General features: G+C 38.4%; 1 protein-coding gene across 1 annotated transcript in view; it reads left to right on the forward strand.

The window, feature by feature from the left end:
* rhea (Talin_middle and talin-RS domain-containing protein rhea) overlaps positions 1-13,880 on the forward strand; it is a 419,010-nt gene that overhangs the window by 374,734 nt on the left and 30,396 nt on the right. The window contains exons 39-41 of the mRNA XM_068227664.1: positions 2,266-2,390; positions 6,760-6,885; positions 13,384-13,587. Of these exons, the coding sequence (XP_068083765.1) occupies positions 2,266-2,390; positions 6,760-6,885; positions 13,384-13,587 (455 nt within the window). The remainder of the gene's footprint in view (positions 1-2,265; positions 2,391-6,759; positions 6,886-13,383; positions 13,588-13,880) is intronic.

Genomic DNA, 13,880 nt, shown 5'->3' on the forward strand with positions numbered 1-13,880 from the left:
GATTAAAGTTGTTTACTCATATCATTTTTAGATATAAGTCATGAAGGTCCAATAATAGTCTTGGTGAACCCCCTCTTGATCATTTCAGAATCAGATAATGCTTCACCTATTCTAATTTTCTGAGTTCTATTTTCTAGAAGTTTGGCTAGTTGTTCAACCACTCTTTTGTCTAGTACATTAGCCTTCATTTTGATCAGTAGTCTTCCATGATGTACCCTTAGATAGGTCAATAGCAATACAATCTCTTTGACAGATCAGTAGTGATTGATTGACTTACTGAATCTAAAATATCTGCTATTTCTTGCTGGAATCCTACAAATTGAGTTTAAAGGAATAACCTTTCATAAACCCGAACTGCCTTCTATCAAACCAGTTTGTAATTTTGCAAACATGTTTGATTTAATCAGAAAGAATGGTTTCCCAGAGCTTACAAGCAACACGTCAAGCTGAGTGGTTTGTAATTATTCGTTTTATGTTTATCATTCATTTGGTATAGCTCTTTTTTGCAAACCGTAATCAGATAAGTACAGTAAAACCTCATTAAGATGTTTCTGCAGGGGACAAGGAAAAAGAATGTACTAAGCAAGAAAACGTACTACTGAATACACAAATAAAAACTATCCAACAGGGATATGGAAATACTAGATATGCAAAACTTCGACCAACTCGAGTGATCGAGTCGAAACTCGAAGGTGCAAGTTTCAACATTTGCGTTACATCTGCGCGCTTAAAAATGCAGATGCCAGTAATCAACTTTATGACAGATTTTAATTTCTTCTTCATTAGTAAGGAATTTCACGACCTTTTCCTTATCCATAACTAGGCTATCACAAGCCAGTCAACTTCATACGGTTATGTTCCTAATCCAGAAATAGGCTATCACCTGACAAATATTCGCTGCCATTCACTATACCACTCAACAGATAAATTTCTATCTTCTAAATGGAATGCAAAATACAAGCACAAACAAGCTCATTGTGTTGTTCAGCAATCTCGCTGCTAACCACCAAGCAAAACTAAACATTCCTGAGATTAATGGCTTGCTTCCCGAAGGTGCAACTTAACCTATGTAGTTCAGGAATTCAAGTCCTTTTCCCATTATCACGCAGCTCTGGGGGCGGCTCTTATCCGAGTTGGCAATCGCGTTCCTTTCACAAGGGATGACAAATAACATTTTTCAGGGCCAGGAAAAATATGGTTGTACTAAGCGGTAATAGCAAAAATTTGTGATGCGTTGTGCGAGGTATTTTTATACAGATTTAATACAATGAGAATCGGGACTTTGAATTTATGACGTGCTAAGTGGGAAAATGTGTTAATGAGGAACACACTAACGAGGTTTCACTGTTTTTCACATTAGGCACTATGGCCTTTAGTATATCCCCAGGAATCTTATCATTCCCAGCTGCTTTTCTAGCTTCCAACCTTCATATCTTTTTGTAAATGTCTTTTTTTATAATAGGTAAATTTCAGTACTTTGTCAGTATTAGCCATCTCCTCAACCTGGACATTATCCTTTTATCCTACTATCTTTACATACTGCTGACTTAACACTTCTGCCTTCCGTAAGTCCTCCCAAATACACTCCCTTTGTCCAGTATTGATCCATGGAATGCTCTTCCTGGAACCTATTTCTGTCCTAAAAAGTACTTGTTTCCTTCAGTCTGTCAAAAGTAATTTATTAATAAATAATATACAGAAAATACCTGAAGAAGAAAACATAAAAAGCAGATTATAACTGAAAAAGAACTTAATTAACAAATTATACATGTCCTCCCATTTTTCCTTAAAATTCATGACTTCCACTTACATTTGTCATCATGTTGTTATTAAACAACTTCTATTTAAAATTCAATTCCCTAGTCAGTTCTTTCAATCTCTCCTTATTTCCACAACCATTCCTAACTCAATTTCTTTCTAACATGCACCTCCTTAATCTCTTTATTTCTCTGTTATAATATAGAGATCTTTATCATTCCTTACCACCATTAAAGATACATACTTGTTTTCACACTCCTCAGCAGTTGCTTGAAATCCATCCTGTTGTTTACATTTTTATTTACCATTTTCCACAGATCATAATAGCTTCCTTTTTCAAACTCCCCATCGGTTCCCTTATAAACTGCGCAGTACTGCCTAATAGTCCCACTTTTACAGCTTTCCTGTCCACATTTATTTTTAACTGTAACAAAACAGTTATGTGATCACGTCAGTTTCTCTGTAGAGTTCATCTGGTTTTATCAGATGTTCCATGTTGTATTACAGGTACTGACTGGGTAGATCCAGATGACCCCACTGTTATTGCTGAGAATGAGCTGCTTGGAGCTGCTGCCTCCATCGATGCTGCTGCTAAGAAGCTTGCTAGTCTACGTCCTCGTCGGTCGGTTCAGGTGAGTTACCATGTGTGAGGGAAGAGCTAAGCAGCTTATTTGTCTGACTGATGGAGTTAAGTAACTACTATATAATCACAAGAATGACATTATTTTACCTCCTTTTGTAAGAAAAGCTTTTAGGCCTACTTTGTGGAAAAATAACAAGAATGTAGAGTCAAATGCTCAGTGCTGTTAACCTTATTCATAAGTTTTCCTATTGTACAGAAATGTACAAATTCTCTGTAATGCTGTCAGTCTTCAGAAAAGATGTGAATTTCAATCACAATATCACGGATGTTTGAGATCACATTCCCTTAAGGAAATATTGATTCTCTTGTTGGATTTCTTCCGTTCTGGAATGGAAAATAGGCCGCTGATACCAAATTGAAGGAACCAAATGCTTCATTTCAAACAAATGGTATTTTCTTGAGACTGCATTTGGAGTATAGCCATTCATCTGCTGCAGTTATGTGTTGGTGGTGTTGATTACATTTGACTGGATGTGTTACACTGTACAGACACTTGCACAGTGTGCCATGAGCATTATCAGAATAGTAATGGAAACAAATGTTACAAATTTCCCAGCATATTTTCTGTTGTTACATTACATTCATCAAACCAGTGATAGAATACCAAAGAGAGATTCCCTCTATTGCTGACAAATGAAATATTGAAAGAGTGTTGTAATTACTTTTCCTTAATCCATCACAGTAAAATTCATACATATAAATTTGCTTTATATCTGTGTTACACGTAGGTCGCCTACGGGAGAGCCGAACATGTCTTCAGACACTCCCGGCACTAAAAGCCATACGCCGCTTCACTTCACTAGTAGAATTAAATGCTGCTTATAGCAACACACGTCTTAATCTACGACAGAGATTTTTCCTGGTAATAATGGGTTTAAAATGTATCTACGACTTGCAACCATTCACACTGTTGGGCTGGTGAAAACCACACTTTCTATTATCAACTACTGTACTATTGTTGGCGATGATCTAGGCTGCTCCTAAATTTCTGTTGTTTTAATAAGCCTTGAATCAATTAATATTGGTGAGTTTTAAAGGCTTTTTTATTTGAAGACCAAATTTCCTGGACAGAATTTAGTGAATTTAGTGTCATTTTGTTTGTTTTTGAGTAGTGCTCATTGGAGACCATGTGCTTCCAGAATCTGTCATTTGGTGGTGTCGAACCAAGGTGTCAGCTGTGATGTTTCCCTTTTATTTGAATTTTGAAATTAAATGATGTTTCCCTTTTATTTGAATTTTTAAATTAACTTGCTGTCTGGTAATTTTTTTTAAAACCCTAAATCTTTTACATTATTTGGAAATTATGCTTTAAAATTTGTAGAGAAGAAATTTATTTCACCTTGTATGGAATTGGTTTTCTGAAAGCTGCAAATGAAGTGGGCCATCCTCTGAAGAAGTTGGAAAGAAGTTACGATATTCCTTCCCCTGTGAGATATGTTTGATATTCTTGGTTGTGCATTTATGGTATCACCCAGGAATCAAACATATTATTACAGTGGATATGGATGACTGCCATAGCCTTCTGTAGGAGCCTTCAGAGTAGAATTATTTTTGGTGAAGTGTGTGTTTAATATTTTTTTATATTATAAGAAATTACCATTTGTAGTAGTCTGATAAAGGTAACGCCTGAAGTAGATAACTATTCACATAATAAATCCTTCAAATATGAACTTGGATGTATCAGCTCGTAGAATGAATTAAAACATATATTCTTAAGTTATGAAATCAAAATTAAGTGAATATTTTGCAGTTCTTATTATTTTGAATATCGTTATTTGCTTGTGGTTTAAGTTTACTGCTTATTTCATCATTGTTGGTCAGACCAGTTCCTAACAACATAGCCTGCATTACTGTTGTTAGCTTAGGAGAAATTTCCATTTGTGAATTGTATTGTTTTGTAACATTTAATGGCCAACATAGGGCCACTCCAGTCAGTTAAGAAAAATTAGCTTTTCTATGCTCCCAATATTTCTTTGTTCTCTCAGATGTCGACACCCTTTCGTCAGTGGAGAACACTCTACCTTTTTCCCTTTTATTCATTTTGGTTTGTAGTCTCACATGTGAGTCATTGAGAATCTTAGTTTTTTGTTCTTGTGATCATTTAGTGTTATTTGTAGTTCATTAATATCATTCTTAATTTCTGTGATTCATTTTATTCTGGTATTGCTATTCCATAATTTATCTATTATTTTTCTACTAATTCTAGTTTCCTGGTGTTCTAATAAGATGTCCCAAAAGTGAGATGTGTCTCTTTCCAATTGTGCTCAATACTGGTTCGATTTCCTTATGTTATTATTACAAATGCAGAATCAAAAGTCCCTACCTTTCCTTTAAATTGAAACTTGCAGGACAGGCAAAGCTGATTGTTTTTTCTTTTGGACTGTTCTGAGAGACTGCAAATCCAAATGGCAAAATGTTAAAATTGAAAGAAATAATACAAGTGTACAAGTCAGATAGACAAATCACTCACAGTTGGTTGTGTGTTCAAGTCTTCTTTTATAATCTTACCTGTTAGAATATAGGCTTACATAACTGAGTTACAATTCATTTAGAATTGTAAGTATTGCTTTCTTCCTTTTTTTACCTGTATATATCTTCACAAGATATAAGGAAACAAAAGGGCCGTGACTTTGAAAGGAGCTCCATAATCAACTTCGAAATAAAAATTCAACACATTTTTCTGTGCAAGGTTTGAAGGTCATGTGTGTACGAGTTATAACAGTCTACCTCTCTCACAGTTGCACCAAAATGCATTTTCTATTTCTTTTAAGTCCCACATGTAAATCATAATTTGATTTGTTGTCAGTCTTAAAGAATGTTTTGTTGATAATTTGGTTAATAATTACAAGTTAACCAAAAACATTCCATCCATTTTCCGGTGTCAGACACAAGATAGTACGCAAAAAATGTTATGTACCTTCAGTCCTCGAAGTAATCCCTGTTGGCATCCAGTACCTTTTACCAAAGTGCCTCCAGCTGTGCAATGCCCTGGCAATAAAAGTCGGAGGACTTGGCCGCAAAGAAGGCCGCTAGTGCCTCCCGAACACCCACCTCTTTGGGGAATGATTTCCCACAAAGGTGGTTGTACAGGGAATAGAAAAGGTGGTGAACTGTAAACTGTTGGCACTAGATCTGGGTACTGGAGTGGATGGCATAGGGTCTCTCGGCCAAGTCGCTGTATGGTCTGCCTGGTGACCCTTGCCCCTGTGTAGTTGAGCTTTGTCATGCAGGAGCAATACACCCTTGCAGTTAACCAATGCTGGTTGCTTCAGTACACATTCCAACTGCTGCGAGTATGGTGATGGTCATAGGAGCTCATAGTGCACCACTTGGCAATTAGTCCACCAGATAGGGATGGTGTAGAGATGGTTGGGTGTTGTGCGGCACAGAGTCCCATGGTGACAACCAATGTCTGGCATGCTTGGATGTGTCATACAGGATGCGCTTATCACTAGTGAGCACCCGATTAAATATGGGTGCTCTGGGATATCGCTAAAGCGGCGATAAACAGGCTGTCGCTCGCTGTTCATTGTTGGTGTCCAACACTGCATGCGGTACACACTTGCTCAGCCTATACGCGTTCCCTTTGTGATGCAAGTGAAGTCTATTTCTTCTGGACACTTGGAAGTGTGTGCTGACCACATGTTTGGTTGTTGTTCTCTTCTGTGGCATCCTTCAAGGCCTTGTCATTCAGCGTCTGGGGCAGGGGACACTGCAGGAGTCGTCAGGGAGGTCAAAATCGCCTATCTTGAACGTCGGGAACCAGTGCCTGACACTGTGCTCATGTACAGCAGTCTCTCCAAAGGCTGGGTATATGCGGCGACTTGATTCGGCTGCAGACAGATCTACCTTAGTCATAAAGCAAGTAGCCCAAATAAGCTGCAATGACTCCTCCATCTCTCTATGCTACTGCTAGAGCTATACCTGGTGTAACTGCACACTTAGCACTCCTGGCCAAGGACAAATTCCTCCTCCCTCTCTGGCTGCATTCCTGCCACATGACTCACTTCTACTGGTATCTGTGAGCTTGTCTTCCTTGCAATGTGAAAAACATTGACCTTTTCTGGTTACCTTGTAATATGCCTCATTTTCATCTCTTCACCCCATTTTAAGCACTTTTATTGACAACTTAAAAGTGGTCATTACTATTATTTTTCTTTTGTACAAACATAAGATGCTTTCATTTTACCTGGCATTGATCATATACAATACATGTTGATGATGAATTTTAGTACTGAATTCAATCACAGTCTTCATTTTCTTGATGTTTACCTATTTATAGTTTGAGTATTGTAGAATTTGATGAAAACATTGGAACCTGTACCTTATAATCATTAATATGCTACTCTTTCTTCTAGGAGGCAGATGAAAGTTTGAATTTTGATGAAATGATCCTTGAAGCTGCCAAGTCGATTGCTGCAGCTAACTCGGCTCTAGTTAAGGCTGCATCTGCTGCACAGAGAGAGCTGATTGACAGCGGTAAAGTAAGTTGACTGAATGCTTCCAGAGGAAACGCATAGTGTTTATTTACTCCTAAATCATCATCACTGTATAAACAGACACAGGTTTCACAGTTTCAGGTTGATATGTGCAAGAATAAATACTAAATATAGATCTCTGTCCTTCAATTTTTTTCTAATCAGACAATTAATTGTTTGTTTTGTAAGAAAACTGTTCTCAGTATGTCATTCAGTGGTTCCTGTATGTGCTACAAGTGTGTTAATGCTCTATTGGTAGCAGTTCATTAAAACCCAAAATACTTTTTTCTAAATATTTATTAACTTTTTGGTGAAAACATATTATTATGGCTACTTACACAATAAAACAATTTTGAACAGTTTTATTCTTGGTTCGAGAAATACGGCCTGTCCTCAAAGTAGGGAGCTGGGCCTTAAGGGTAGCAATATTCACTTTACGTACTAGAGAAACTACATTAATTTCTGTGAACAACACATTGCAATACAAGTTTCATACATCAGACAACTTTGAGTAGATGTCTTCATTCGCTGTGGTAGGTAGCAAAACACTGAATGCACAAGATGATAGCAGATTTTATGCAGTAGGATCTGGGCTTTCCTTTACACCCTGGCTGCGCACATCCTCTGCTCTTTACATTTCGATACTACATGAACGGATGACAGTCATTCAATGGACGACCAGGAAAGGCAATTAGTTGACGAAGAAATGGATAAAGAAATTACAATGAATGAAATTGAAATGGCAGTAAGAAAGATGAAGAATGGAAAAACTGCTGGAATAGATGAAATTTCAGTGGAGATGATAAAGGCAGCTGGAGCTGTAGGCCTGCAGTGGACATATCGGGTTCTCAGGAATGTCTGGGAGAATAAGGAGGTCCCTGAGGATTGGCAAAAAGGAATAATCATCCCAATTTTCAAGAAAAGTGATAAGAAAGTTTTGAAGAACTACAGGGGAATTACTCTAATATCCCATGTTGCTAAGATAATGGAAAGGATACTGGAAAGTAGAATAAGGTTGAGGGTTGAGAAGCAGATACAGGAAAATCAGTTTGGTTTCAGAAGTGGAAGGTCAACAATAGAGCCCATTTTCATTATGAGACAACTAATGGAAAAGCATTGGGAGTACGGGAATGATATGGTGATGACATTCATTGATATAGAAAAGGCATATGACAGTGTCCCTAGGACGAACGTTTGGGACAGTCTGGTGCAAAAAGGAATTGGACAGGGATTAATAAAAATGATCATGGCATTGTATAAGGAATGTTGTAGTTGCATGCAAACACAAGTTGGCAGGACAAGTTGGTTCAAAATCACTAGCGGGCTGAGACAGGGAAGTGTTCTATCACCAATCCTGTTTACAATAGTAATGGATGACATCATGAGAACAGCAAAAGCAGCGTATGGAGGAAGAGAAATGAACATGATGTTATTTGCAGATGATATTGTGATTTGGGGAGAAGACGACAGGAAGGTTCAAGAACAGTTGAATGTGGTGAATGGGAAGATTGAAGAATGTGGCTTGAAAATAAGTGTAGAAAAGAGTAAAACTCTTGTTATGACTAGAGGGGAGAAAGAAGGGAAAGGTCAGATTAGACTTGCAGACAAGCCCTTGGAAGTAGTGGAAACGTTTAAATACCTGGGGAGTGAATTAATGGAGAATGCTCGACTGGATGCTGAGATTAGTAAAAGGATTCAAGCTGGAAGTTGTTTCTATCATAGTGTAAGAAATATGTTATGGGACAAAGATGTGCCAATGGAAGCAAAGGATACTATGTACAAGATGTATTACGTACCCATAACAACTTACGGAGCAGAAACTTGGACAATGACAAAGAAGGATGAGAGTCGAATACAGGCAGCCGAAATGAAATTCTTGAGGAGTATGATACAGAAGAGTAGAAGAGACAAAATAAGGAATGAGAAAATCCGGGAAGAAATTGGAGTGGAAAAAATGAATGATAGAATAGAGAAGAGCAGACTAAGATGGTTTGGGCACATAAAGCGAATGAGCGACGAAACAATGCCAAAAAAGGTGATGGAAATGCAAATCCAAGGAAGGAGAGGCCGTGGACGACCACAATTGAGATGGAAGGATACCATCCAACGGAGCATTATAGAAAGAAACCTGGACTGGGACACAGTGTTGGAGGAGGAGTGGTGGAAAGACCGAAGAAAGTGGAGAGGAACCATATTTGCCCCTACCCGGCTACAGCTGGATAAAGGGAAATGATGATGATGATGATGATGATGATGATGAAGAACCACGCCATCAAGTCATATATCATGCATTACTCTAACAGCCGGGCTGAGTGGCTCAGACAGTTGAGGCGCTGGCCTTCTGATCCCAACTTGGCAGGTTTGATCCTGGCTCAGTCCGGTGGTATTTGAAGGTGCTTGTCAGCCTTGTGTTGATAGATTTACTGGCACATAAAAGAACTCCTGTGGGACTGAATTCTGGCACCTCGGCATCTCTAAAACCCGTAAAAGATGTTAGTGGGACATAAAACCAATAACATTATTATTATTATTATTATTATTATTATTATTATTATTATTATTATTATTACTCATAACTTGATTGTGATGATAATGGCCTCCCAGGTGACAGACTGTTCTCTAGCTTGAGATAAGGTATCGTCACTGCCCATCTGAAAAAGTGGTTTAATGCATCTGTTCCATGAAAGTTCCTGTCGATGAACCATCGTTCACTAATGTCATATCTGTGTTTTATGTAATCAAGGCCTAGTACCACTTCTTGCCCCTAATAGGCATAACATACGTTCCTACTAAAGAGGTAAGATAATCAACACCTTCCATGAAAAAGCTGTACGTCTTGAAAATTTGATTAAATACTAACATGGCCAAATTATTTACATATACACTATACAGAAAATTTTAAGTCATATTACCTCATTATTTAAGAAGATAATAATTTGAATCAAGATAGTGTTACTATATCAATTATTTATTCAGATTATCCAAAATGATTTCCAACCAGTAAATAGAAAAACGCATAAGAAGAATACACAATTGGTCCACCTTAGTCAATGCACAAACTTGTCTTATAAAGAACTTTCAGAAATATCACAATAAGTACATGTTTTGCCAGCCTCATGGTGTAGGGGTAGCGTGCCTGCCTCTTACCCGGATTTTTACCTGGACCTGAACACTGGGTTGAGGTCCACTCAGCCTACGTGATTAGAATTGAGGAGCTGTCTGATGGTGAGATAGCAGCCCTGGTCTAGAAAGCCAACAATAACGGCCGAGAGGATTCGTCGTGCTGACCACACAACATGTTGTAGTCTGCAGGCCTGCGGGCGGAGCAGCGGTCGCTTGGTAGTCCAACGCCCTTCAAGGGCTGTAGTGCCATGGCGTTTGGTTTGGTACATGTTTCAGCCCCTTTGGACCTTCTTCAGCCTTAAAAATAAAATATAAAGTTAATAAAACGCTCTTTAGGGAAATAATACCCTTGGTACCCAGGACAGAGGTGGGGAATGTTGAAGAGGAATGGAAAAGATTTAAGGAAGCACTGGTTGGATATGCAGAAAAGGTGTGTGGTAGAACATCAGGAAATGTGAAAGACAAAGAAACACACTGGTGGAATGATAGGGTAAAGATTAAAGTGAAGGAAAAGAAAATGGCATGGAAAGCATGGAAAACATCTAAGACTGAAGAAAGTAGAAGAAAATATGTGGAGGCAAAGAATTTGGCCAAGAAAGTAGTGGAGGAAGAAAAGAGGAAAAGCTGGGCCTTATTCACACAGAAATTGAGAGATGATACACAGGGCAGCAAGAAATTACTGTATGGTATCTTCAGAAACAAAAAGAGAGATCAAGTAAACACTAGATTTGTGAAGGATGAAGGTGGCATAATTTTAACAAAGCCAGAAGAAATAAGAAAGAGATGGAGAGAGTATTTTCAGAAGCTGCTGAACATAAGAACGGATGACAGTCATTCAATGGACGACCAGGAAAGGGAATTAGTTGATGAAGAAATGGATAAAGAAATTACAATGAATGAAATTGAAATGGCAGTAAGAAAGATGAATGGAAAAACTGCTGGAATAGAGAAATTTCAGTGGAGATGATAAAGGCAGCTGGAGCTGTAGGCCTGCAGTGGACATATCGGGTTCTCAGGAATGTCTGGGAGAATAAGGAGGTCTCTGAGGATTGGCAAAAAGGAATAATCATCCCAATTTTCAAGAAAGGTGATAAAGTTTTGAAGAATTACAGGGGAATTACTCTAATATCCCATGTTGCTAAGATAATGGAAAGGATACTGGAAAGTAGAATAAGGTTGAGGGTTGAGAATCGATGCAGGAAAGTAGAATAAGGTTGAGGGTTGAGAATCGATACAGGAAAATCAGTTTGGTTTCAGAAATGGAAGGTCAACAATAGAGCCCATTTTCATTATGAGACAACTAATGGAAAAGCATTGGGAGTACGGGAGTGATATGGTGATGACATTCATTGATATTGAAAAGGCATATGACAGTGTCCCTAGGACGAAAGTTTGGGACAGTCTGGTGCAAAAAGGAATTGGACAGGGATTAATAAAAATGATCATGGCATTGTATAAGGAATGTTGTAGTTGCGTGCAAACACAAGTTGGCAGGACAAGTTGGTTCAAAATAACTAGTGGGCTGAGACAGGGAAGTGTTCTGTCACCAATCCTGTTTACAATAGTAATGGATGACATCATGAGAACAGCAAAAGCAGCATATGGAGAAAGAGAAATGAACATGATGTTATTTGCAGATGATATTGTGATTTGGGGAGAAAACGACAGGAAGGTTCAAGAACAGCTGAATATGGTGAATGGGAAGATTGAAGAATGTGGATTGAAAATAAGTGTAGAAAAGAGTAAAACTCTTGTTATGACTAGAGGGGAGAAAGAAGGGAAAGGTCAGATTAGACTTGCAGACAAGCCCCTGGAAGTAGTGGAAACGTTTAAATACCTGGGGAGTGAATTAATGGAGAATGCTCGACTGGATGCTGAGATTAGTAAAAGGATTCAAGCTGGAAGTTGTTTCTATCATAGTGTAAGAAACATGTTATGGGACAAAGATGTGCCAATGGAAGCAAAGGATACTATGTACAAGATGTATTACGTACCCATTACAACTTACAGAACAGAAACTTGGACAATGACAAAGAAGGATGAGAGTCGAATACAGGCAGCCGAAATGAAATTCTTGAGGAGTATGATACAGAAGAGTAGAAGAGACAAAATAAGGAATGAGAAAATCCGGAAAGAAATTGGAGTGGAAAAAATGAATGATAGAATAGAGAAGCGCCGACTAAGATGGTTTGGGCACATAAAGCGAATGAGCAACGATAGAATGCCAAAAAAGGTGATGGAAATGAAAATCCAAGGAAGGAGAGGCCGTGGACGACCACAATTGAGATGGAAGGATACCATCCAACGCAGTATTATAGAAAGAAACCTGGACTGGGACACAGTGTTGGAGGAGGAGTGGTGGAAAGACCGAAGAAAGTGGAGAGGAACCATATTTGCCCCTACCCGGCTACAGCTGGATAAAGGGAAATGATGATGATGATGAAAACGCTCTAACACAGACTAAAAATAGTCCTTATGGAAAGTTAATCTTGAAATATCTTATCGCCAAAAACATAACCACTGGGCGAGTTGGCCGTGCGTTTAGGGGCGCGCAGCTGTGAGCTCGTATCCGGGAGATAGTGGGTTCGAATCCTACTGTCAGCAGCTCTGAAGATGGTTATCCGTGGTTTCTCATAGTTACACCAGGCAAATGCTGGGGCTGTACCTTAAGGCCACGGCCGCATCCTTCCCATTCCTAGGCCTTTCCTGTCCCATCGTCGCCATAAGACCTATCTGTGTTGGTGCGACATAAAGCAAAAAATAAATAAATAAATAACAAAAAAAACTCTACATAGAAGAACATGTAAAGGTGCTCATTCTTGATGTCTTGACGTATGAAATTACTTGGGAAATGTGACAGTGGTTTTATATATATATATATCAGTTGGTAAAATACATCGAGAAATAGTAGTCATGTAGAAATTAGTTTTGATTGACCTATTGTGATATTTCTTAAATTTCTTTGTAAGACACATGGGGTGGACTAACAGTATATTTTTCTCATATGGTACTGTACAGTCAGTATGGAACAAATTCAAATATGAGATTCTTATATTGCAATAGAAAAATAAAAATGCCACATAACTGTGATCTTGCATTCAGGAGATGGTGGGTTTGAATCCCTCCATTGGCAGCTCTGAAGATAGTTTTCCATTTTCACACCAGGCAAATACTGAGTCTGTACCTTAATTAAGGCTACAGTCACTACCTTCCCAGTCCTATCCCTTTCCCATCCTTCAGTCACCAAAAACTTTCAACATGTTAGCACGACATTAAACCACTAGAGAAATAAAAACAGAAAAGCCACATCAATCATGCTTGAAAACTTACATCTCGCAGATTAAACTGTTTGAATAATATGTTCAAAATCTATTTTTGCAGGTGAGCAGACGTCCTCAAGCAAGCTCAGATGATGGTCAGTGGTCAGAAGGCCTAATTTCAGCTGCACGTCTTGTAGCTGCCGCAACACACAGCCTGGTGGAGTCTGCAAATTCATTGGTGCAAGGTGTCTCATCTGAAGAAAAGTTGATATCCAGTGCTAAGCAGGTGGCATCATCCACTGCTCAGCTGCTTGTAGCTTGCAAGGTATTTACTGGTTTTTCATGTTCCACCGTCTTGTTTACTCAACTATAACCCTATTTGGTTATATTTTGAGCATTTTTCCTTAAATTGAGGCACTTTTTTTTTTTTTTTTAACATGGTAGACGCTATCCACGTCAAGTTTCAAACACAGGATTTCCAAATATTGAAGTAGATTAAAAATAAATAAATTTCTTTTCCCGGAGTAGACAGAAAGCAGGTTTAGAAGATGTGATTCTGACAAAGATTTGTTGTGTGGACATCCCATTGAATAGGATGTCGGTTCAGTAGATATATTT

This window comes from Anabrus simplex, chromosome 5 (assembly GCF_040414725.1).
Source record: "Anabrus simplex isolate iqAnaSimp1 chromosome 5, ASM4041472v1, whole genome shotgun sequence".
NCBI lineage: Eukaryota > Metazoa > Arthropoda > Insecta > Orthoptera > Tettigoniidae > Anabrus > Anabrus simplex.